Genomic DNA, 26,022 nt, shown 5'->3' with positions numbered 1-26,022 from the left:
ATTTTAAAAATTGACATATCTCTTTTTTTTAATATTTATTTTTTTTAATTTTCTGATAGGCATATAAAACATTTATCAAAACCCTTAAAAATGTTAGTTTTGGGTGAAGGTTGTCAAGAAAGCTATCTAACTGGTAGCAATGTTATCAATGTCCTTAATTATCCCAACGCTCCAACCATCTAGACAGCGACGTGAATTAAATTAACTCACCAAGTTGTGGGGCTTTCTTCGATGATTGGGCATTTAGGGATTGTCAATAATGGCCGGTGACCAATTTTTTTACATTAATTTTATTATAAATTATTTTATACGATATTTAGAATTATTTATAGTTACTTTCTAACCCTTAAAATAAGAGAATAATGTGTTTCAGTGTATTCAAATTCATATAATTTTGCACTGTTAACAACATCAATACCAATTGAATTAAGAATCAATCGGCTACTGATGAGGATTATTTAATTAAAATCGGTTTATAATAAATATCATATATCATATTATATATATATTAGAAGGTTTAAAATCAAAGTTGATGTAAACGATTTGTTTTAATATCATGTGAACTCTTATTATTTTAAATTATTATATTTTTATCAATTTTAAATAAATAAAATTTGAAAATTTTATGTGAATTTTTAGGTAAAAAGTAAAATTTATAAAAATTTCAAAAATATGGAAACAAAATATTTAGAAATTAAATTTTTAATTTTAAAAGGCATATTAAATACTTGAAAATCTAAAATTAAAATTAAAATATGTGTTCACATAATGGGTTTTAGACTCAAAATTTTAAAGCATAATGATAATTGAAGTAATTAAGATTATTGCTAACACATACAATCATAAAATTTATTCATATTATTAATAAAATTTTATTTAAAATATAAAATAAATTAATATATTTTAATTTATACATGCAATCAAATTGTGTATTGCACGAGTAAAAACCTAGTATATAAATAAACTAAGTTATATTTTTAAGAGAATATTCTTATCTTTTTATATAATAAAAGCAAAATTTTGATCATAACCAAAACATCATGTTGATAAATAATTAAATTTATTATTATAATTAAAGTAAATTTATGTTTATGCGGATCTTTAATATAATATATTTGTTATTTAATTTTTTTACCCGCAACGTGAAACATAAATAAAATATTTCCTAAAATGCTTTTCTTTTTTAGTTTTTTTATTCTTTAAAATTATAATTTCTTGATAAAAAATTTGTAACATTTATTTTAGTTTTTTACAGAACTCAAAAACTATTATTTCAAATTACGAATGGAAGTTGAACTAAGGTTGGGAGCAATCAAAAAGCCACACGTGCCGCCAACCATAACATCACCAATAATGAAATTTAAACAATAATAATAAGGTAAAATTCTGCTATTAGTCCTTGTATTTAGTAAAAGTTGTGGATTCAATCTCTGTATTTTTATTTGGTCGTTTTAGTTGTTGTACTTTTAAAATTTTAAAATTTCAATCCTCACCATATAATAATTGTTAAATTCATTAAGTTCTATTATTTCTAAAATCGATGTGTCAAACATATTATCATATGTGTAATATCAAGTCAACTTATTATTTCTACATATTACTTACTGAAAATCCAGTTAATAGGTTACCAACTGTCATTTGCATTAAGATTGAAATTTTAAAATTTGGAAAGTATAGGAGTACTAGTGAATGAATTTAACTGCTATTGTTTGGGTCAGGACTAAAATTTTATATTTGAAAAATACAGGGACTAAAATTTACTAATGCAAAAAGTACAATGACTAAAATTAATCAAATAAAAGTATAAGGACTAATAGTAAAATTGAACCTAATAATAACAACAAAAATGAATCATAAATTTTGCTTGAAAAACTTGATATATGGGGTTTGAAAAATACAGCCCTATATTTTTCAGTTGTGAAAGTTAAATGGTTTTTCACAGACAACATAAGGAAGTAGACAAGCATGATGATGAGTTCAAATAACATGGAGTGTTCCGCTAAATCGAAGGAAGAAGAAGAGATCACCAAAATAAGTCTTATGAGAAGCTTGGTTGAAACACAAGATCCTTCTTCCAAGGTATGTTTTTTTGGTTGTTTTTCATTTATACAGTCGGATTTAATCTAGTTGGTTCAAAAAGTGACGTATTTGGATCTTAATATCGACAATGCCTGTTTTTATTCTCAGGCAAAATCATGATTTCTTCTGTTATGTCAAAATTATGATTGGAAAATTGAACCAGAAGTCCGACAAGTTGAACTTTCGCTTCTTGTAGGAAGTAGATGATATGACAATACGAAGATTTCTAAGAGCTCGTGAATTAGATGTGGAGAAAGCATCGAGCATGTTCCTCAAGTACCTGAAATGGAGACGAAGCTTTGTTCCTAATGGTTTCATTTCTCCATCAGAACTCACACATGAAATCCAACAGAACAAGATGTTTTTGCAAGGTTCCGACAAGAAAGGACGACCTATTTCTGTTCTTCTTGCTGCAAGACATTTCCAGCATAATGGCGGCCTCGACGAATTCAAGCGTACCCCTTTTTCTCTTTTTAGTCTCTCTGGCTGTGATAATCTTGATATTAATATGCTTTTTGGTTAATTTACAGGTTTTATAGTCTACATTTTCGACAAAATATTGGCCAGGTAATATTTTTATTCGCACTCCCTCACATTGGTGGAATAAGGCTTAAGCACAATATTAGCGGACGATTTTTAAATCAGATTGATAGTGAAATCGAGTATATCATCAGTTTGTTGGTGTCATCGGACAGATTAAATTATTAAAAATTCAAAAAATATAATAATAATTAAAAAAATTCGGTTCAATTGTCTTGTTTAACTGGTCCATGTAGGTTTTCAAGTCAATCGGTTCAAAGTCCCTCCTGACTAATACTATAGTTAGTTCTCAGTTCAATTGGTCAGTCCAGTTAGGACCTGATTATGGCTAATAAAATAAGACTTGTTTTTCAAAATGGTTGGGCCTTGGGTAGAATTTTTTTACTTGACTCTGGCCCAAATTTGCCTAAACTTTATTTTCTACTGCTGTTCGGCTATCATTTCGTAATTATATTGTTACTATTTTGTTGTTATTGTTTGGATATTGTATAACTCTTGTTTTATTGTCGATCTTGCTACTATTTTGAGACATTTGCTTGCTAAATTGCGACCACTTAGTGTTATTTAAGTATAAAGACTCTTTTTAATGTATTTTCAATTTGTTGAGAAATATTTATTTTAATGTTTTTAGTGTATTTTATGTAGTATTTTTTTTTAAATTTGTTTTTATATAAAAATAATATAAAAACTTAATACAGGCGGGCTAAGTTGGGTTCGAGTTTAGCATTCTTAATCTGGTTCGGGCTTGGGTAGAATTTTAGGCCTATTTTTTGCCCGAACCTAGAATTTTTGCATCGGGCCAACCCAAATCTAATCAGACCTGGCTCATGATCAGGTCTAGTCCGATTCAAACAACATTGATATTAACACACTTTATGCTTGTTAATAATATAGGCAGGCATAAAGTGTGTCAATATCAGGTCTAGTCCGGTTTGATTCAAAATATGAGTTTAAAATTTTACTCACGTCTATATATTTGTAAATGGCTAACCTAAACTCATTTTAGGTCTGCCCATATTATTTTTAAATTTTTTAAAATATTTATATTATTTTTAATTTTATATTTACTAATTTTATTTATTTTTATTTAAATGTTATATAAAGGTATCTTAACATTTTAAAATTTTACATTATAGTATTACATATTGCTATAGATTTAAAATGTGTATTACAAATTATATAAGATGTAAAAATAACATAAGATAATATATTACAAATTTAGAAAATTAATTGAGCCCAAGTCCAGCTCATATTTTAAATGGAGTTAATATTTTACCCAAATTCATTTTTCAGATCTAATATATTTCTTTAAATCCTTCTAAATTTTGGTTTACCTTCGAGCTTGGATGGTGCAGATCTAATGTGTGTACAAGAACAGTTTGTAAACTTATAGTGTTATATATATATATACAATCAATCATCTGTCAAATTTAATTATTATAAAAGATGACTGTAATAATAGCGATTGATAGTCTGATTGGGGTGACAGGATGCCTCCAGGACAAGATAAATTTATTGTGATCGGAGATCTTGAAGGTTGGGGATATGCAAATTGCGACATCCGGGCATACCTTGCTGCTCTATCTCTCCTGCAGGTTTAACTCTTAATCATATATTAGTTTAGATTTTATTTCTCATTTAGATCATTTTTAACTTATAATTCATTTGAATCTGTTCGGTTTTTTTTTTTTTTTGCTTGCAAAATACACTATATTAAAATGATTTTATATAATAATGGACCCCATTTTGAAATAAATTAAGTCTTGAATATTTTATATAGTATATTTAAGTATAAGCTGAGCCAATCCAAGGTTAAAAACATTTTATGTTTTAAAGAGATTTTAATATTTTTAGGAATTTAGTCCTAATTTTAAAATATCACTTCAATAATTTTTTAAAAATAATTGTATTAACAATTAGATTTAGATTTTGAAATTTGAAAAGTAAATGGACTAAATTACTAGAAATAAAAGTACAAAAACTAAAATTTAAATTTATAAAGAGTACAGGGACTTATATCATAGTTTAACCTTCTAAAAAAGAATGATATTTAAATCGGGTAAACTATGAAAATAGTCACTTTTATTCGCCTCAGATGTCATTTTTGTCACTTATGTTTGAAATGTTATGTTTTAGTCACTTACGTTATTGTTTTGTTACGAAGTGGTCACTCTACCGTTAAGCTCCGTTACCTCCCTAACGGCGGTCCTATGTGACAGTTCAAATTAAATTTATTTAATTAAAAATCTATTTTTATCCCAGCAACTAAACATGCAAGTTGGCATTTAAAACCCATTTGAACTGCCATGTAGGATTGTCGTTGGGGAGGTAACGGAGTTTAACAGTAGAGTGACCACTTCGTAACAAAACGATAACATAAGTGACTAAAACGTAACATTTCAAACATAAGTGACTAAAATGTAATTTGAGACAAATAAAAAAAGACTATTCTTTTAGTTTACCCTTAAATTTTTCCTAAATAAATTAATATTCCGTTCATACGTGATACCATCTGAATCAATAACTTATAAAAATAGTATATAAATAAAGGTTGGAAATCCTTTAACAAAAATAAAGCCAAATAATTTATTAGCCAAAGAGTAATATTTTTTTTTAATGAAAATGGGCAGGATTACTACCCGGAAAGATTAGGAAAGATGTTCATAGTGCATGCACCCTACGTTTTCATGGCGGCCTGGAAAATTGTTCACCCTTTCATCGACGTCAAAACCAGGAAGAAGGTAATATTATCTAAATCTGAATTAAATATGTGTCCTTCCTAAATATCCGAATTTTATAAGCCAAAAAATATTTTTTAAAGAAAAACTTGTAGAAAGTAAAATGTAAAGAGATAACGAATTTAGCTATCTAAATCCGAATTTATAAAAATCTTAAATATTCGAGTCTACAACATATAGAGTAAAATGAATATCTATACATACCCACCTAGGGCATAGGGCCAAGCAAGAGTCATGACTTCTCCTAAAATGAAAATTTGTTGCTTTAGATCTCTCAAAATTCATAAAATCCTAAGCTAATGTATGGTCAAATTATAGTGTGCCTCCCAAAAGGTTAACATTTCAATTTAGTCCTTCTAAAACCCCACACACACATATATATAAAAGTCAATACAATAATAAAATTACATTTTAACCCTCATAAAACTATATAATTTAATATCGTTCCCCCTAAAAATTTCTAGCTTTGTTCCTATACGTACGATTTATTGTCATCACTATATATGTTTGGTCTAGTATACTTACTATTTTTTTCTTATTATAAAAAAAATTTATTTTTATACCTATATTCAAATATGTGTCGAATCAATGGTGGAGTCAGGTGGCTGGCAAGGACTCTGACCCTCTTACAACGAGAAATTTTTCTTTTAGCTCATTTAAGATTTTTAAGATTTTAAATTAGTAATAGTAAAATTACAATTTGATTCCCAAAAATGATAAAAATTTGATTTAATAATTTAAAAATTATAAAGATTTAAATTAATAAAATAATAAAATAATATTTTTATTATCGTAAAAATATATAACTTAATTCTACCCCTAAAAAATTTGATGGCTTTGCCGTTAACAAAAATTTAGCTTACTAAAAATCATCTTGTATGGTATAGATTGATATAGAAAAAATTTGGTGTGGAATATACAGATAGTATTCGTTGAGAACAAAAGCCTGAAATCAACATTGCTTGAAGAAATAGACGAGAGCCAACTGCCAGAAATGTATGGTGGCACATTACCATTGATTCCCAGTCAAGACAGCTAAAAAGCTGTTTGTTAAAGAAGCTTTAAGGGAATATTGAATGTCGTTTTTTTATAGTTTATGTTTAAGATTTGTAGCTGTTTTTTTTAATAATGTTATCTTTGAAATTTAAATCTATATCATTCCGTACCTTATTATTACATCTAACACTTGTTAGTTGGAATATTATAGACAAAATCTATATTTTTATTTATTTCGTGATACTAATTGAAAATAAAATCGAGGAATCTAGCAAAAGAAGAGAAAATAATTAAATCTAAATTTATGATTACAATCTATGATGAATTCGTTCATAATTGATAAATTTATATAAATTTTATGATTAAAATATTTTGCCAATTATCTACTTATGTTTAAGTTAATACAAAGTTATAATTTAAATTCATACCTTTTTTTTATGAACCTCCCCCTCTCTTTATCCTTTTAACTTCTTTTAGAGAGTAATCTAGGACTCACGTGTGGTTGGTTAAAGCATATGTCATTAATATAATAAAATTGCCTCAAATTTCTTTGTTTGCTCTTTTTTTTTTTCATTAGGTGTCGCCATTCGGTTCTGACAATTACATATTGTCTAGTTGCTCAATGCCATATGAGTAATTGTAAGAATTGTGTCATTTATGTTACTAGTTTTCTTGGGCTTAAGGCTTAAGCTCTTTGTTAATATAAAAAAAATGTCCTTTTCCTCCGTTAGGTCTAAAGTACGTTATAAAGTGATCTGATGAATACTTGACAAATGCAGTAAGAAGTTTTGTTGGTGTCATTTTATTCATTGAGATTTTGAGTTTTTATTAGCTAGAATGGATTGGTCTTTTCCACAATATTAATATTAAGTTGCATTACAAGGTTAGCAACTAGATGGTTTTACTATATTGATATCAACTAATATTTAGTTGAACTAGTGGTTCAATGATTTTTGCAAGTAAATAAAAATGTATAAGTAAATATTGACTCAGTGATTACCTAAGGTTTAACTAGTATTAAGTTGAATTACGTGATTGGATTGTAATGCGAGAACACAACTTATATTAGTAGGAAATCTACATTTTTTGTAGTCCATGGGGTCAAATTAAGCAAATGACTCATGTAAGGACTATGGTATTATTTATAAATCTAATTGAGGAGATAGTTTGTTTTGGTTGTCGAAGCTAGATTGACTCTAAAAAATAGAGACATAAATGTGATTGTTTGATTGGCAATACATTAGATAGAACCCAAGTTGAATTTATCCTAGATTCGTTTATGAATTAATTCACTTGCAACATTCTTAGTGTGACTTACATGAATCTTGAGTAAGTGAACGGTCATGTGTGAATGGCTCTAGTGCTCTAGTATATTGAAAACACGTGCTCTCATGGTAGTGAGCCGAAAGTTGGTATGTTGAGCACATGACATATGCATGACATACTGGCATGGCTTCACTTACAATAGTGAAACATAGCTTGATTAAAAGAGTAAATTGCATCCTTCCATTAGCATTGTATAGATTATAAAATTACAACATGACCATGGGTCATTTGTATAATACCCTTTACCCAATCCAAAAGTTTGGTTAGATAAAGAATGCCACATTAGTCATCAAAGTGACCCAATCAAACAATCATACAATCAAATCATAGGTAAACACGTGTTATAATCATACAATAAACAATTTCAAACTTCCACAAACAATTGCAAACAAAAACCAAGCTCAATCAAACCTTAAAAAAATCAATTAGAAGCCTAAAGTACGAATTATACACTCATGTCTTAAGACACAGAGGTCATGTCTTGAGACTTGCCTTCTCTTGATCTAAACTTAGTTACTGACTTCAAATGTCTCTAGACTTTACCCCTATTTCTTAAGACCTTGCTTGTCTATCTCAAGACTTAAACCTAGAAATTTCATCTTGTCTCCAGACTTAAGCCCAAAGTTGCAAAAAAGTAAGGTTCAAAGTCTATTCTTTTCAGAGTTCACCCCAAAGGCTATTCTTAACTATTATGTTTGCGTGAGGTTTGCCCATCATCGTCTCGGGACACGCAAAGAACCCCATTGGGTAACCATCATTCCTTAGTTCTTTTTCAGAGGGTGCTATGACCATGGACTTTTCCTTCAGAGTTCATATCAGAATTCGTATTTTTAGTCCCGATAGTTTCCATTAGACACTATCGCTGTGAACAGACACAGACTCTCTTAACAAACTCTTCGTGCATTGAAACAATCTAAATTCAACATTTTACTTCCGTAACATACACTTAAACATAACACACATCTCATAACATACATTTCACACACATACATACTCAACCATACTTCAATGTTTCAATACTCATGCACCAATCATCACATACTATACTCTTCATGACTTCAAATCCATAGTTCAATCAATTTTCTATAGATGACTCACAATATGAACAATATACATGCAGGAGTCAGTGTAGAACTTACCTGACACCCACGTACAACAACTTGAATTCCAAATTCAAACTTCTATCATGAAACCGCAGCAACCACTGCTTATAAAACATAAGAACACCATAACTACTCTTATACATGCAAGTTGCTTATCATTTCAATCGCTATCAATCCCATACAAAAACCTTATACTTACAGTCTCATTGTTCAATTTCCAAATGCAGATTTACTCATTCAGAACTTAACATGCAGAGTTGAAATACTTACCCTGATGCGAAATAATTATTGATCATAAAAGAACCTTAGCCTCTAAATCATCGAGGTAGGATACATCAGATTTAAGGAAAGCTTCAGTAGATACCACTTGGGGAAGAGAAAGAAGAACCCCTTTCAGAACATATTCTCACATATAAATATGACTCATCTTGCTCAGTGGAATTTAACAAGTGTCATACATATCAAAACTTGCATTCTTATTAGCCTACAATTTTCGAGAAAAGTATAAATAAGTTCCCTTCATCAAACTTATCAGGTTGAACTATACAATTGATTTCTAACCTAATTACTTAAAGTTTAACTAGCACGGTATTCCATACAAACTAGGCGTACTATACCTTTAGCGAATACTCATCCCATTTTTCACTTTTATCTCTTAACACGAACGCCTCCTTCATATAGCAAATATCATGAAATCAAATTTTTACCAACTCAAGTGGCGATTACTATCTATCTATACGTATATGCCAAAATGGTATTGGGCGGATAACACCACGTCATGCAGACTGTCTACTTCTATACACCCAGAACTTTAGATCCACCAGAATTGGGGTGTTACAACACCAGCCTCAGTGCCAACTAGAATAAGTGATAGTGCAATCAACTCTCCAATCATATTTGAATGCACATGTAAGAAGCCCACCAAGTCTCAACTATTAGTTTCCTCCATAGGATACCTGCCAAATGACTCACATCTATCTATATAAACTCTCCTCACTAACTAGATCTCTTTAAAACACCATTTTACACCCAACATTGCCAAATTGGCCAAAGAACCTTTCTTTCATTTCTTAGGTTACCTAAAATATCTTTTGATGGCTCTTAGCATTTCTATGTGAAATGTCTCCAACCTCTATCACTAAATCCTTTATCAACATTGCCATAAGAATTTATTTATATCATGTTATCACAAAAAGTAGAACCTCGTGTTTTTTTATAGATTCTTGTTATACCTTTACAATATCACCCTTATTGAACCACTCGATGTCTACGTTTGATAAGTGCTAAAAGTAACATGTTTTAACCTCATTATTAATGTGTTTTTAGGTGATTATCCGATGTTAATTACGAATTTTATGATCCTAATCCTTTAAATTCATATTTTAATACTTAATAGAGCACTTAGAAGCAAAATGAGTGAAAAATGAATGAAAATCGGAGTGTCGAAACAAGTTGCAGAAGCCACACGGGCTGAACCATTTCACTCGACCAGACCACACGACCGTGTGGTAGACTGTGTCGATTTCATGGGATTATGCACCGAACAACAGAAAATCGTGATTTTTAGGTTTTTCAAGCATTCTAAGACGTATATAAGACAAAAATAAGAAGATAAGAGGGAGCCGTCAAAGAATACTCAATAAAACAACTCGAAAAACACCATTGAAGCCGATTTTAAAGTAGATTTCTGTTAATATTGAAGATTCCCAGTTGATTTCTTACGAAGTTACCATGAGTTTCTTTATTTCTTTTGGTTATATTGTATCTTAGATTTTTCTATTTTCGAGCATGAACTAATTTTCTAAATACCTAGGGGAGATGAACCCTATGATGGATTTTTTCGTTTGATTTTTATTTTATGCAATAAATATTTAGTTTCTTATTCTCAATTATGTGTGTGTAATTTTTGATTTGATATTTCTAGAGTATTGATATATGTTTGATATGCTTAAATCGGTAGTTGAATAGACCTTGTTTAAGATTAAATCTTGCGTAATTGAGTGAAGTTGCATGCAATCCTAGAAATAGGACGACATAAATCTACTAGATTAGAATTAAATATAATAGGGGAATCCATAGCACGAGTTAATGTGACAATAGAGGTTTTAATTAGAAAGAAATTCCAATTAATCAACCTAGAGTCAGTTGCTCTTATGCTCGAAAGAGATATTAGCATAATTTTGAGATTTTTACAGATCAAGGTACTAAGTAAAGAAATTGCATAATTTAGATAGATAGTGATAAATGAAATCTGGGTGAATTCTTTCATGGGTATTGTTTCGTTTCTTGGTTGTTATTCGATTATTTTCGTGATTTATTCTTTTTCGCGCTTATTAGTTGATAAAATTAGTTAATTTTAGTTTTAATCAATCATTCGAATTATTTAGTTAAATAATAGAAAGACGATAATTATTAGTATTTGTTGTCCTTGTGGGAACGATATATTTGTTCACCGTAACTATACTATTAATTGATAGGTGCATTTGCCTTAGTCAAAATTTTAGTTAATTCTGTGATCATCAACACTTAAAGGTAAAACTCGACAAAGCTCAACTTTGTGACTTTGCCTGAACACCATATTATATGAGGCACCTTAACACATTCCCTAAAATATATATGGGGAAGAATTTTTGTCAACACTTGTCAATCCATCACCACCACGAACTTGCCAACTCTCCAATCGACCATCTTACATAGTCCCCTCTCATCGTCTCTACAATGCTCTTAGTTAACAATTCACCGCTCTACCACCTGTATCTGTAGAATATAACATTTAATGGTCGGGAGCCACACCAAGCCAACCTCCCTCAATAAATACTTCCTTTCAACACCAAAAAAAAACATAAGATAAAAAATAGCTTACATTCTTCTCAAACATTCTCTCAACTCAAATAAACAGACCATCCTTGGTGGCCCTTTATACCCCTAAGGTGTGAACCTCCACTATTTTTAATAGCTCTTCACACTATTTACAATACGAACCATCATCATTATCTACTTTTAACACTTCGTATAAGCTTAGTTGTTAATTTAAAGAATTCAATTCACATGTAAAATATTGAGGTCATTAATTATGAACTCGAGAAAGAAAGAAAAGATACATACAGGCAAGATATCAAGGAAGCTAGGAAAAGGATTGAAGAAAGGAAGAATATTGACTGTTCAAAAAGAAAAACAATGGTGAACAGTATTTTTCCTAAAATTTGTGGGGCAATTTGGGTACATTCAAACAGCAAAAGAATGATGGTTCAAATGAAAATCAGACCATGGGGGCAACTCCAAGGAATTAAAACCGAAAACTCATGCTCAACACCCTAACAAAAGGAAAGAAAAAGTCAAAGTCAAAGGAAACATAATCTGGCACTCACAGATGCTTCAAAATTGCCCTACGGATCTCTATAATAACCAATCAAATGGTTCAAAACATTACAATAGTAATAAAAAAAAGGGTCCTCATCTAAAACACCAAAATCTGGCCGTATCCTGATATCAGGGTACGTTAAAAAAAAGTCTAATCATTTACCTATATTGACGTGTCGATTTCCTATTCGTTCCCTATATATAAATTGAATAAGGAAAACCTCATGCAAAGGAAACATTAACTGCTGTCTCTCTCACTGGTTACTGGTTAGGTTCCAACTGTCAAGTTCGGTTCCCTTGTAACAACACAAAGAAACCAATTCATGCAAGGGTATTTTGGGAATTCCATAGTTGCTGTCTTTATATCAACCGGCAGCTTCCTCTTGCCAACCAAACATAAAGGGATAAGAATATTTTTTTTCTTCTCTATTTTCTTGTTTTCACTTCAAAAATGGACCCTGAGACTTTTGCTAGTGGGAGCTTCTTCAAGTGGGATCCAAGGGGACTGATGGCGCCAACGCCGGCTCGTTTGGTGGAAGCAGTTGCCGCCGTACCTCAGCCGCAGGCGGTGGCTGTGGCTGCTGCTGCTGCTTTCATGGGGAGGCCGAGGGAACTTGGGGGTATTGAAGAGTTATTTCAAGCTTATGGAATCAGGTACTATACTGCGGCGAAGATAGCTGAGTTAGGGTTCACTGTAAACACCCTTTTAGGCATGAAAGAAGAAGAGTTAGACGAGATGATGAATAGTGTATCACAGATATTCAGGTGGGAACTCCTCGTCGGTGAAAGGTACGGTATTAAAGCCGCTGTTAGAGCTGAAAGGAGACGGCTTGAAGAAGAGGATTCACGGCGGCGACACTTGGTTTTAGGTGACACCACCACCACTACCACCGCCGCCAACGCTCTCGATGCTCTCTCACAAGAAGGTTCGTTCGTTATTTTATATATATATATATATAAGAAACCCCTTTGATTACGTAATTAAAAGAATCTAGACAAGACTTCCCTTTGACAGTTTCATTTTGCTGTTTTTCTTTCTTTGGTAATATACGTATTTGATGTTCATTTTTATTACAGAGACTATTACACGTAAATGTTTTGTATGAAAGCTTTGAAACAATCTCATTTTCCATGCAATAAGCTCATCGTCAATATATATATATAAGAGCACCGTTGCCATCCCTAGGTGCAATAATATTATATGTATGTATATAGTTAGTTTTGCTGTATTTGTTGGGGGGCGTTGAAAAGAGTGGTTGACAGGGTTATCAGAGGAGCCAGTGCAGCAAGAGAAAGAGGCGGCGGGGAGCGGCGGAGGGGGAACGTGGGAGATGGTAATAGGTGGAGGAAGGAGGAAGCAGCAGCGGCGGAGGAAAGGGCAGAAAAAGGTGGTTGAAGTTGACAACGGGGATGAATTCGAGGGTGGTGATGATGATGATGAAAACGGTGATGGTGGTGGCGGTGGCTACGAGCGGCAGCGGGAGCACCCTTTCATCGTAACGGAGCCCGGCGAGGTAGCACGTGGCAAAAAGAACGGCCTTGATTACCTCTTCCATCTCTACGAGCAGTGTCGGGATTTCTTGATTCAAGTCCAAAACATAGCTAAGGACCGTGGCGAAAAATGCCCCACTAAGGTAACATATCAACCTTTTTTTAATGTTTTTTTAATGTTTTTAAGTTGATATGAACCTTAAAACCAATATGAAATTAATTAAAAATTTTAATTTTAAAAAATTCTTAATCGAAATTATTTTCATATTAACCCTATTTAATTAGTTGTTTGTATTATATGTTATATTATTAGTTATATACATTTTCATATAATAATATGAATTTTTATATATAAGTAAAATATTAACTATTAGGTTTCACCTTTGTTGTTTTGGATCAATATTTTATGTTCCATTCATTATTTAAAATCTTAAAATTAATTAACTTATTTTCATTATGTGTCATCATGTGTATAAACTTATACATCTTAATTGCATCAAATATAAAATCTATTATTTTTTGTTAGTTTTATTTGCTAAGTTATGTATATATTTTATCAAGTTCAACATGGATGCTTTTAACATAATTAGAAATTTGGTTAAATTGATATCATTAATTAATTGAATTTCAATTTAATTGAAAATTTATTAAAATTTATGTTTTTCTTTTTACAAATCGGTACTACTATAATGAGAATTTTTGTCAATATTTAAAACTTTTAACTTTGTCATTTTAACTAATGCTTCTTTTGATTTTTACATAAATTTAAAAATATATTTTTATATAATTTTTTCACACACATCATGAATGTATCATAATTTAGTATCAATAAAATATTCTAACTTTAAAGATTAAAGCATAATTAGGATCTTTTTCTGTAAAAAAATTTTAAAATTCTTCAACTTTAATTAATTTAAACTCAAATGAAGTTTTAGTTTTCAATTTGCCTTTAAATTTATATCTAAACAAACTATTAAAAAAGTTAAAATGTGTTGTTAATTAGTCTTTAAATTTTATCTAAATAACCTACTAAATAAATTTAGTCCCTTTAATTAAAAATTTAAAAGTTTTCATATTTAAAATTTTCAGTACAAGTATTAAAATCTAATTTTTGTCAAACTTTGTTAGCTTGAAATTTTGATTAGGTTGACAAAATATGAACATGATAAGTTCACAAATTTTAAACAGAAATTACCAACAAAGATGATGGTTAAACTAGAATTCTATATAGGTACAAGGATTAACAACATGTTTAAAGGAACAAAAACAATTAGATTGAAATAAGGGTTAAGGGAGTTCATTGAACAAAACTACATTTAGTTGAAGGACTTGAATAGTTATTTAGCCAATTTAAAAATATAAGCAAAATTTGTCCCATCTAAAAGCAAAGAAAATAGGGATAGAGGTTCCCAATAAAGCAAGGGGGATTGAAAGCCAGCTGTTACAATGAAAATATGACAGATCTGGTACGGGCAGGAGTAGGCTCTGGGAAATATGGGTTCGAAAGAAAATATTTGCAGGTGGGGGGGTCCCTAACTGTACTTTGTCTGAAATCATTTCCTGTCTTTTTTACCCTTATTGAGCTGGCATGCCCCCCATGTGACATCTACTCTCCTTTTTTTCTTACGTAACCACGTTTTGTCGTTTTCTCAACCTTTTACTGTTTTATTAAAAAACAAATTTTAACTTAATGCCAATCAACTGTTTTATTAGTTCTATTATATGATAATGAATTCTTTTATATAATTAATCTCTCTTCGACCTTAAATAGGAATATAGTATGTTCGAACTCGCATTCTCCTCTATAAAACAAACTGATCAAAATATCATTTTGATCGATTATCAATTTGAAACCGGCTAAAATAACAAACCAAATTAGATCTATAACTGAAAAAAACCACCCAAATTGAAGGTGACTAAACCGAATTGGTCTCCTCTATTTATACACCCTATTAATTTTAAATCTCACTTTTTTTGCTAAAAAATTTAATTTCATAGTACATTCTCAAGCTATAACCCTCGTTTTAAATTAGTCTCTAAACATTGAAATATTTTAATTATATTCTTAAGTTATCAAGGTTAAATCAATAAGACACTTCTATTACTAAAATCATTAATTTAACCATCAAATGAGACGTCAAATCTTATATTGCATAATTTAAAATGTAAAATTTAAATAGAAATGAATATTGTAAAAATTTTAATTTTGAAGTTTTCAAAACTTTTACAAAAGCTTTTATTGTTCACTCTCTTTTCCGAATTTACTTTATTTTTAGTTTTAACTTTTAAAGGTTATGCAATAATGTTTTACAATTCTTTTAAAAATTCATTTTAAATTATATTATATAAGATTTGATGTGTTTTTAACGATTAAATTAGTGGTTTTAATAATATAATGACTTGATCAATATAGGATCGATAGTTTTAGAATGTACTTAGAATATGTTGAAGTTTAGGATCAATTTATAAAGAAAATATCATAGTTTGATAATGTCTAGTGCATTTAACTCTAAAAAAACAAAATCAAAGTTGATATGAAGTTTGATTTTATTGGTTTTTAATTGATTTTTTTGTAGGTGACAAATCAAGTATTTAGGTACGCTAAGAAAGCGGGGGCAAGCTACATCAACAAGCCTAAAATGCGACACTACGTGCATTGCTACGCCCTACATTGCCTCGATGAGGAAGCGTCGAATGCGCTGCGGAGAGCTTTCAAGGAGCGAGGCGAGAACGTCGGGGCATGGAGACAAGCCTGCTACAAACCACTAGTTTCGATTGCGGCTCGCCAAGGTTGGGACATCGATGCCATCTTCAACGCCCATCCTCGACTCGCTATTTGGTACGTCCCGACTAAGCTTCGACAGCTTTGTCATGCTGAACGTAATGGTGCTGCCGCCGTTGCCGCTGGTTCGAGTTCGGTTTCTGGTGGACATGATCATATGGGGTTCTAAAAAGCTTGAGGAATTTAGAATATATGTATGGTTTAAGTTGGAACTGAATTAGAAACTTTGAGAATTAATGTAGTTTAGTTTAGTTTAGCGTCTCTAGATTTTAGGTTTATCAGATTGTATAATGTATACTGTACATTATTTCGAACTGATCTTAATTTAAGCAAGAAATTGTGTGCCTTTGTTTTCAAGTCTCTCGCTGTATAATAATCGATTGGTTAAATTTTTCTATCAGTCCTTGTACTTTACGGAAGTTGTGAATTTAATCTTTATACTTTTCGAATTTTTAAATTGCAATATTCACCAAATATAATTATTAAATTTATTAAGTTACATTCTAATGATATGTTAGTTTGTTATTTTCACATAATACTAGCTAAAAATCTAATTAATGGAATGACTTGTGTTTGTGATAAGATTGAAATTTCAAAATTAAAAAGTATAGGGACTTAGAATGATCTAATTTGATAATATAAACTAAATATACAAATATACTTGTAATATAAGACTAGTAATTGAAATTAAAAATATATATTTAACTGTAATTATTTGGATTAGGATTAAATTTTCAAAATTCAAAAATTATGATAACTAAAATTAATCAAGTCGAATAATATAAAGACTAAAATTGATCAAATAAAAGTAGATAAACTAAACCCACAACTTTCATAATATAGTAATAGATATAGTGAAAACTTGATTAGGTTTCTAAGATGCTTGAATTAGATATTAAAATGCATCAATCCAACTCCCTCGATAACTTGAGTGGTTCAAATACAATCTCGACTCGGTAATTACTGAATTTTTTTTTTTTGTTAAATTGAAGGGTTTTTTTGGTCTTTTATTTATCTTTTGTTATTATTGGAGAATTCTTAATATAAAACTCGTCGGTATCCAAAATTTTTAAACCCGTAGAACTGTTACTGTTAAGATCAAAAGGTTTTGAAATACCGTTTGGATAATTTTCCCGCCAAAACATGGAGAATCGACGGAGATTGCAGGATTCGGCATCTGAATCAACTTCTTCGATCGGCGCAAAGCTTTCGAGACTAGCTTCGCGGCAGGAGGAAGTGAAGATTGCTTATCACCAACTCAAATCGCAGATCAAAATCGGTTTGGCCGAAGTATTTGCTTCTGATTTTCGTGATTTTCCTCTCGTTTGATTTCGTGTTTTTTTGAAGAAATTAAAACGATGAATCGCCGTTGATTTTTTTTTTCCAGGCAGAGGATGTCTTCTCTTCCTTGGCGATTCCTTTGATGAAGTTGGTTGGTTTGAAAACAGAGGAAATGGCTGAAGAAGGACGGTTCACCGCGATCATCGTCGATGCTGATTTCTCTCCTGTAATCTAGAAATTTTGAAAAACTAAATCAGTAAACAAATAACAATTCTAAGATTAGGTATTAAATTTTAATTTTGGTTTCATGGCAGGGCCAGGAATTCCATAGGAATGGTCTGAGTCTCACACCTGAATCACCAACTGCAGCTGGAGGAGAATGGAACGATCAGATTTACAGAAAGGTAGTTTAATACATAAATTTTCATTCTGCAAGAACATTTTAAGTACATTTATCAAGTTCAAAATCTCTAATCTTGTTTTTAGCTTATTATCAAATCAGTTAGGGAAAGTATAGTCAAGTATCTCCTGGCATCCATTTTTTGTACCTTAAACTCCTCTCACCTCTAATAATTCATTAGCTAAAATTTTACATTAGAAAAGTTAGGAATAAGGATCTAAATTCACGTGAAAAGCTTAGCCAAGAATATTGGGTTTTATGGTGAGGTTTTAATACATAACTACCATCGTAGACTACATTCAAATGTTATCAATGTATATAATCCGATGAAGATTATCTTACTCCTACTTTGAAATTGATTTGGATAGGAGCTACTGCCATGGTGTTGTATAGCCAAAGAGAATATTTGATGTCATTTCTCTTGGGTCAAATTGTGTTTTTCATCCATGTATTATACTCACTTTTGGGAATTTAATTCTCGTATTTAATTTGACATAATTAGATTCGCATGTTGTTATTCATATTATATTTTAGATCACTAAGATCTTTAGAAAGATTTCATTGGTTGAATGATGTGGAATTTTTAATTTTTTAAAGAACTCAAACTTGAAACTTGATTTTTTATATCGGTGAAAGTATAGTAATTAAAATAGTTGTTTTTCACTATTTTGTCATTCAAGAACAATTTCAGGTTAGCCTCATGATTTGGCTTGTTTTTCTTTTTAATAAATTCTATATTAGCCTACTATTGGATTTTTTAATGATGTCAGTGATGATATTAACAATAGTAGAAAAAAATTACAAGTTGAGTATTATACACCTTTATATTACACATTCAATAACCCAGTTTTTTATCCTTGCAGGAAGAAAACTGTGCTGCTAAGGCAATAATAGCAGGCAAAGAATTTTATGAGAAGCAAGAAACACAGTTACTGCAGCTTGTCCACCTGCTTAGACAAGTGGAAAACCGAGTCAATTCTCACCAGGATGACATTCTTCAAAGCCTTGCCACTCAACGGGGCTCCCTTCAAAACCTTTTCCGCAAAGCAGTTTATTATATATCTGCTTTTCATAGTCAAAACCATGACATCTTTCTAATCACGCAGAAGCTTCTTCAACTCATATTTTATAAAACAGATGCAGTACTTAGCTCAGTTGAGGATAACGTGCAGGGACTAATGCAAGACTTAGCTGAACGAATGTGTAACCCAATGGTAGAGTATGTCAAAGGCCTGAGAGCTGATTTGAAGATTGGAACATGTGCACGTTTGCTGGACACTGTGGATGAGATGGAAAGATGTATGAGAAATGGTAGGATTGAGTTAGAGGAAGCAAGGAAGAAGGTCAGAGTAGCAGAGGAGGGGAGGATCAAGGCATTGTGCAAGTTAAAGGAGACCGAAGAAAAAGTTAGGAAAATGAAGCAATACCATGAGTTCATTGCTGCAATACAAAACCAGCATATTGAACAACTTGCCTCAAGCAAGGTTTAACTTTCCTGCCTTTTTGTGCTTTGTAATTGTGGTTCATTGCTTTCCAGACTAGAGAGATGCATGGGTACGGCTTAAGGGCTGCCACTCATAATTGCTGCCCCTAATAACTTGGTTTGAGTAAATTAGTCAGATTTAGGTAAAAGCATCATGGAGACCACTGTATTAGAAGTCAGATTGCATTTTGATCCCTGTACTTAAAAAATGGATAAATTAATTCCTATATGTTAGAACTAAGAGCAAAGTAATCTTTTGTATTAAAATTTTCATCCACTTCTTTTGTTAAAAACTAGTATGGTTGATGAAATAAACAGACAGTTATACATGGGTGCCATGTGTACCTTATGTTAATGTATAGGAACTAGCTTCTAACAATAAAAATGATGGAATTTTTAATAAAGGACAAATTTGTTCTTTGATTTAACGTACAGGGATTAATTTGTTTATTTTTTTAGTAAAATGGACAAAATGTAATCTGACTTGGGGATTCCATGGTACTTTTTTCCGTCAGATTTAATGATTAGAAGGCAATTGAAGTCATTGTTTTCACTTTCTCCTCATGTTCTTTTGAATATGTCAGGGTATCACTTGGTCCACTAGTAAGGTAGAAACAAAGGCAAATGTTCTCGGTATAGTAATAGATTGATATGATCTCTTTTCTTACTGTTTTATTTGTATAAAGTTCTTAGGCGTGGAGGAAGCTAATGCAAACGATCACAATCTAGTATGGGAACTAGAGAGGAAGATGAGGAAATTTCGAACACCTGGGAGTCCAATGGGGCTTAAAGAACTTGTCGACTATGAGAGAAAAAAGAAGCACCATCAATCTACAAGAGCAAGGTCTTCATTACATCACAGGCCAGTGATTCAGAATAATGTGCAAGCTCTGGGTCCAGAAACCCCATGCGTCGACGCTCGGATCCCCTTGGGTTTATCACCTTCATCGGCAGTGCAGCAAGTGGTTTCACGCAAGCGCATCAACCCCTACCCCTTCAATCCTTGATGTCTTGTAAGTGGTTTGATGATTTTTCACTATTTCGAATTTAAATGATCGAATGGACCCCGGTTTTATTATCCTAGTGTTGTGTGTGAACGCTTTTGAGAAAGATTAGGAAACTTTTAAACCAAGCATTTGATGAAACATGCTGTTAATTTTCATGTTTTAATGTGCATAAAATATTATTTCAAGACCATTCGTATTATATCTGTCATATTATTTCGTACATTCGCATCGGGTTTAAATGACAAGTTGGAGTGATACCCGAATGAACCAACTAGATTCAGCAATATTTCAGATCTATCAATTCTTAAAACCTGTCCCACTGTCATGGCTTAATTTGAGATCTAGAGTGTATGATTAGTTGGACAGCTAAATTTGGTCATAAGGTGAGAGGGTTAGTTTGGGTGAAGTGTATTTTTTTTTTATCGTTTATGATTTTTTATTGTTCATATTTAGAGTTTGTGTTGTCTCTAGTCCCAACAATGTTATTTTTAAGGTTCAAACATGCATTCTCTACTTCAGAATCTAATATATTTTATCATTGCATATAACACTTTTGGTGTTTGGTAAAGTATATGATTATGTCAAAATTTATTTTAGTTTATTTGTAACATGTTCATAAATGCATACTGTGTTGATGTTAGTTTTGTATTATGATGAATTTTACATAGTTTATAAATTCAATTTAGATAATAATTTATATATTTATTTCGAGTTCGTGATTTGTGTCAAAGCATATAAGTTGTGCACACAATTATCCACTTATCAGTATTTAGGTAAATGAATTAATTTATAAATGGATCTAGGATTAAGTAATTTTGGATCCTATCTGAAACATTGTTAGTCTAAATAATTACATCTCTGTTTTTAGGAGTCAATCTAGTTCTAATAGCCAAGACAAACATAATAGTCTTAACATGAGTCATTTGCTCATTATGACCCTATAGAGTTTAGACCCTTTTAGATTATCTATTAATTGTCTTCTCCATTACACATAGTTCTTATGATACAACTTAATATTAATTAAGTGAATTAATATTTACTTAATCATTTTATTTTCATGAAAAAACATTTAGGATATTCATTTAAAAATATTAAATAATCATATAAAAAATTTATTAATTCAAATAGTTTGAAATATTATAAGTAATATATGACGGAATAATTACATTAAGGGCACAAATTCTATCAAACAAATTCACCCTCAAATCAATTATGAAGATAAACAACAGATTGATACTTGAGTTAAACATGAGTTAATGCTTGAGTTAAACATGAGTTGTGATTGAAGATACAAAGATTGTCATTTCACAAGTTATAACTCTTGTTGATGAGATAGCACACTGGTACATTCCCTTTAACAAACCTGATAGAAGTTGACCACGAGAGAATGGAGTAAGGGAAGAAATAATGAAGTCTTGATGTTTATTTGTGGTGTTAATGATTTCTCATGTTTCGATTACAGTTCTATTTTTCTTGCTTTTTGGTTTATTCTACTTGTTTTACAGCTTGATGTCACAAGAATCACCATAATCTGCCTGGCCAAAAAAGGAGTATGGTCAGCTCTATGTTGTTATTTGTGCTACTTTTGATTGTGGTTTTTGAGTTGCTATTACAAAGGAGAGATGCTTAGGGGAGTGTATTGCACAATGGTTATGACTTTTTCTTTTCTTTTTTACTGTTCTTTTTGATAGACTACTTATATGCATAGTATTGTGGTGCTTTTATTTTGACGTTTGTGATAAAAAGGGGGAGAAGTGATGATAGGGGGAGAGAAGAATGTGGATTCTAATTTTCTGATTTTTCTTTTTTTTTCTTTTTTTTTTCTTTTTCTTGGGGGGTGGGGTTGAGGGAGGATGAATCTGTGGATTTTTTGTTCATGTTTCATGTTTTTCTGAAGGTCTTTCTTTTACTACAAGTTTTTTTGAAAAATGTCAAATCGAAAAATTGTTAATGTACAAAAAGTTGTGGTTCACATTATGGTTCAACATGTAGACACATCACAACTCATGTGTTGTACGCAATTTATGCATCATATGGATAAATTAACAGTTTTGACTTAGAAGCTTATCATTTATCCCTTAAGCTATCGTTTTAAGTAGCAAAAACTCAATTATTTTATTTGTTGTTAAAGAAGTAAATTATTAATCATGAAATATGGTGTGATAGTTGTTCATCCCACTCTTTAATCGTGAGATTTGGGATTCGGTCTGTCTATAAGAATGAAGCACATTTCATGACTAATCATTACTTCTTTGAATAGCACTCACAGTAAGAGGATTAGTTGTTGTTATCGACGATGGACACTTTGGTTATATTTATATAAAACATAATAAATTAGTTTATTATAAATTAAATTTATAATTACCGATAAAATTAAAAATTTTAAGTGTGAACTTGAGATAGATATCATTATTATACGTTAACTTTGGACCAATGTGCGCTACATGAATTTTAATCTTGTGCGATTTAAAACTACAAATTTTAAGTGTGAACTTGAGATAAATATCATAACTATATATTAACTTTGGACCAATGTGCACTACATGAGCTTTAATCTTGTGGGATTAAATTAGAGGTGATCATGGGGCGGGTCAGACTTAACAAATTTTAAGCTCGTTTGTTAGGCCTCGGGATCGGTCTAAAAATGAGTATAAAATTTTACCCCCAAGTCTAGCTCGGATAAAAAAATTAAAACTCGAGTCCGACCCGACCATATTAATTTTTTATATAAAAATAAATTTAAAAAATATAATACATTAAATATACTAAAAACATTAAAATAAAGGTTTCCAAACAAATTGAAAATAAATTTTAAAAAAGTCTTTATAACACTAAAATAGACACAACTTAACAAGCAAATGCCTCTAAAATAATAACAAAATTAATAATAAAACAAGAGTTATACAATATCCAAACAATAACAACAATATAATAGCAACATAATAGTGAAATGATAGCAAAATAGTGAAAAAACCATATCATTTTTTTTGGCAAATTCGGGTTGGGTTGGGCCCAAGCCAAAAAAAAATTTGCCCAAGATCTGACCCATTTTCTAAACGGGCATTATTTTTTGTACAAACTCATTTTTTGAGCTTATATTTTTCTCAAACCCTCCCACTTTTCGAGTAGACTTTCGCGTCGCGTCGAGCAGCCCGGCTCATGATCAGGCCTAGATTACATATATGAATTTTAATTTGATTCAATTTTCACAAATCACAATGTTGCACCATTTTATGTTTACATATTTCATAACAAAATTATTATATTTATTCAATTTGAAAAATAAATGTATTAATTTATGAGATGTGTACAACTGAATTAAAATCAAAGTTTCATAATACAATTAAATCATAATCAAAGTTTCATGCCTATAATTACACCAAATCATAGATCATTTATCACATTGCATATTTTGAAAAAGTATATATGTAAATTTGATATTTATCATTTGTGAACTTGAAACTAAAAATCAATTATGTAAATATTCTTTAAAATTTTAAACTAATGAAGTTATCCTATTTAAATATGTACTTTTATTCAGAATTCACATTATATTATTCTAATTAAAATTAGTAAAATTTAAATATATATTTTATTAACCAATTTAAAATTAAAAGTAATTAAAAATTTTATATCTATGTAACCTTTAGTAATTTATTTTAATTTTAAAAGAAGTAAATATATAAAATTATAGTCAATGGGTTTAATTAAAGAATAGTAGTTTAACTTACAATTAAATCATTAATTTTTTTCTTTTCTCGAGAATGTTCGTGCATGAAGGGAGAAACTGAGGTCTAATATAGTCTTAGAAATTGGAAATCTTGTAAGCTGGTAAGCTTTCTAATATCATTGTATTATCGGAATTAAGTAAAAGAATGTAGTTAAAAATTTCAGTTGATTATTGATTCTGTCTATTTTGAGTAAAGCGGCGGATAACCATTTATATCGCCCTTGTATGCAAAGAGATTATGATTTTTATGACAGTTGGATTCTGAAATGGTTGTTATGTTGGATTATCTAAGGAGACTTGTGTTATAAGGGAAAAAGGCTTAGTAGACGGATGTTGCGTACCTGCAGGTGAGTTAAACTTAGCTTTTAAATGAATGTTTCTATTGTAGTTAGTATTCTAAAAGTGATGAATCAACTCAAGGCTGAAGTGGAGGTAACGTGTTATGTGCGGTATGTTTAAAGATATACAATCGTTGAGTGTGTTATGTTGAAAAATTGATGTATTGTGTGGCTGCGTGTGGTAAGATAGATAAATACTCATTTGGTAGTAAGTTATCCAGGATGAATGAATGAAATGTTGGCATAACGCATGCTGTGAAAGGATACGGGGTAGTCTGGCTGAGAGTAATTATGACTATGTTGCTTGAATGGTATGATTAGCGCATTATATGTCACATGATAGACAATATTTCTAGGCTGAGTGTTTGAGTATGTTATGCATTATATTTATGTGGCTTTGAGGGAGGTTCAGTTGGATTGAGCCAAAAATAGAGATTCAAAATTGTACAAAGAACGGTGCGCACCATTATATGAGAGCCCCTTGTGTGGGACGTATAAGAGTACTTAGTGGGACGAATGGATATTCATGGACATGGCAATACCGTATATGTGGAAGTCCGTGAGGACTATCTAAAATGTGGGAAGCTCATCAAGACTATCTTTTATGGAAGTCCGTCAAGACTATCTAATATGTGAAAAGTTCGCCAAGACTAATATTGTGAGGAAAGTTCACCAGAAAAACATAATTTCACCTTATGTTCGTTTGTATGAGTCCGCAAAAAGGTGATTTATTATTTTGGGTAGGCCATTGTGCATGTGCTAGCAAATAAATTGAGGCGAATATAAATTATGACGATCCGTCGGCTTATTCTTACAGTTTTGCAGCTACCGTAATTGTGGAATTCATTTTGGTGAAAGTTCCAAGTTCGGTCAGAGATTCAAATCTAAATTTATAAGCCCGCATGCTAGTAGCACATCCTACGATGGATCCCACTGTATATGACAGTCTGCTAGGTTCTTTTGAGGACAATGCAAGGGTATTCTCCTATACTTCTGAGATGAAAGAACTGTTTATTTAATTAAGTACCGTATCTGACTATGCGGTTGAAAGTAAGGATCCACCTACTGGAGACCATTAAATCAAGCACTAATAATGGTTCATGGTGGAGGGTATTCTCTATGATCTACCCTTCACCATAGGTATGACACAAGATAGATGCACGAGTATCTTTCTTAAGTATGCAAGTGAGAATTCGCAAAAAGTATTTTGTAAAGAACAGCGAAAGGGTCCGCAAGGGAAATTATGGAAGAAAGGATTGGCGGAAATTACCCGCCAACATACCAACGTCTCTACCTTGGCATTCTTGATTATGCCTCAACGAAATATCACTACTGGAACCTATTCAGTTAAGGCTACGCAAGCAAGTT

At 31.1% G+C, this 26,022-nt stretch overlaps 3 protein-coding genes across 5 annotated transcripts; all 3 read left to right on the top strand.

Annotated features, from left to right (window-relative positions):
- The first annotated feature begins 1,885 nt into the window (after positions 1-1,885).
- LOC105785717 (uncharacterized) lies at positions 1,886-6,510 on the top strand. 2 transcript variants are annotated; one of them, XM_012611842.2, is made up of 6 exons: positions 1,886-2,079; positions 2,276-2,534; positions 2,610-2,646; positions 4,109-4,214; positions 5,250-5,360; positions 6,280-6,510. In XM_012611842.2, exons 1-6 carry the CDS (start codon positions 1,966-1,968, stop codon positions 6,394-6,396), a joined length of 744 nt encoding a protein of 247 aa, XP_012467296.2. In that variant the 5' UTR covers positions 1,886-1,965; the 3' UTR covers positions 6,397-6,510. The 2 variants fall into 2 exon arrangements, with proteins under 2 accessions (XP_012467296.2, XP_012467315.2); XM_012611861.2 differs by having other exon boundaries at positions 1,931-2,079; positions 2,188-2,534.
- An 857-nt stretch (positions 6,511-7,367) lies between these two features.
- LOC105785701 (floricaula/leafy homolog) lies at positions 7,368-16,812 on the top strand. 2 transcript variants are annotated; one of them, XM_012611836.2, is made up of 3 exons: positions 7,368-13,068; positions 13,415-13,776; positions 16,210-16,812. In XM_012611836.2, the coding sequence occupies exons 1-3, from the start codon at positions 12,594-12,596 to the stop codon at positions 16,582-16,584; spliced, it is 1,212 nt and encodes a 403-aa protein (XP_012467290.1). In that variant the 5' UTR covers positions 7,368-12,593; the 3' UTR covers positions 16,585-16,812. The 2 variants fall into 2 exon arrangements, with proteins under 2 accessions (XP_012467290.1, XP_012467284.1); XM_012611830.2 differs by having other exon boundaries at positions 7,382-13,068; positions 13,406-13,776.
- Positions 16,813-17,523: 711 nt separating this feature from the next.
- Positions 17,524-20,724, top strand: LOC105785696 (uncharacterized). Its single transcript, XM_012611821.2, has 5 exons — positions 17,524-17,705; positions 17,803-17,922; positions 18,011-18,100; positions 18,960-19,580; positions 20,266-20,724. Exons 1-5 carry the CDS (start codon positions 17,559-17,561, stop codon positions 20,584-20,586), a joined length of 1,299 nt encoding a protein of 432 aa, XP_012467275.1. The 5' UTR covers positions 17,524-17,558; the 3' UTR covers positions 20,587-20,724.
- The last annotated feature ends 5,298 nt before the right edge of the window (positions 20,725-26,022 follow it).

This window comes from Gossypium raimondii, chromosome 7 (assembly GCF_025698545.1).
Source record: "Gossypium raimondii isolate GPD5lz chromosome 7, ASM2569854v1, whole genome shotgun sequence".
NCBI classification, from domain to species: Eukaryota; Viridiplantae; Streptophyta; class Magnoliopsida; order Malvales; family Malvaceae; genus Gossypium; species Gossypium raimondii.
Note: the sequence above shows the minus strand (reverse complement) of the source record. Positions and strands in the feature narration are given on the sequence as shown.

Bases quoted from the DNA above. Each gene is read 5' to 3' on its own strand.
- LOC105785717 (XM_012611842.2), top strand. From the start codon at position 1,966: ATGATGATGAGTTCAAATAACATGGAGTGTTCCGCTAAATCGAAGGAA. The intron at 2,647-4,108 runs GTAATATTTTTA...TTGGGGTGACAG, and splicing joins TTCGACAAAATATTGGCCAG to GATGCCTCCAGGACAAGATA. The intron at 4,215-5,249 runs GTTTAACTCTTA...GAAAATGGGCAG, and splicing joins CTGCTCTATCTCTCCTGCAG to GATTACTACCCGGAAAGATT.
- LOC105785701 (XM_012611830.2), top strand. From the start codon at position 12,594: ATGGACCCTGAGACTTTTGCTAGTGGGAGCTTCTTCAAGTGGGATCCA. The intron at 13,069-13,405 runs GTTCGTTCGTTA...AGTGGTTGACAG, and splicing joins CGATGCTCTCTCACAAGAAG to GGTTATCAGAGGAGCCAGTG. The intron at 13,777-16,209 runs GTAACATATCAA...ATTTTTTTGTAG, and splicing joins GCGAAAAATGCCCCACTAAG to GTGACAAATCAAGTATTTAG.
- LOC105785696 (XM_012611821.2), top strand. From the start codon at position 17,559: ATGGAGAATCGACGGAGATTGCAGGATTCGGCATCTGAATCAACTTCT. The intron at 17,706-17,802 runs GTATTTGCTTCT...TTTTTTTTCCAG, and splicing joins TCAAAATCGGTTTGGCCGAA to GCAGAGGATGTCTTCTCTTC. The intron at 17,923-18,010 runs GTAATCTAGAAA...GTTTCATGGCAG, and splicing joins TCGATGCTGATTTCTCTCCT to GGCCAGGAATTCCATAGGAA.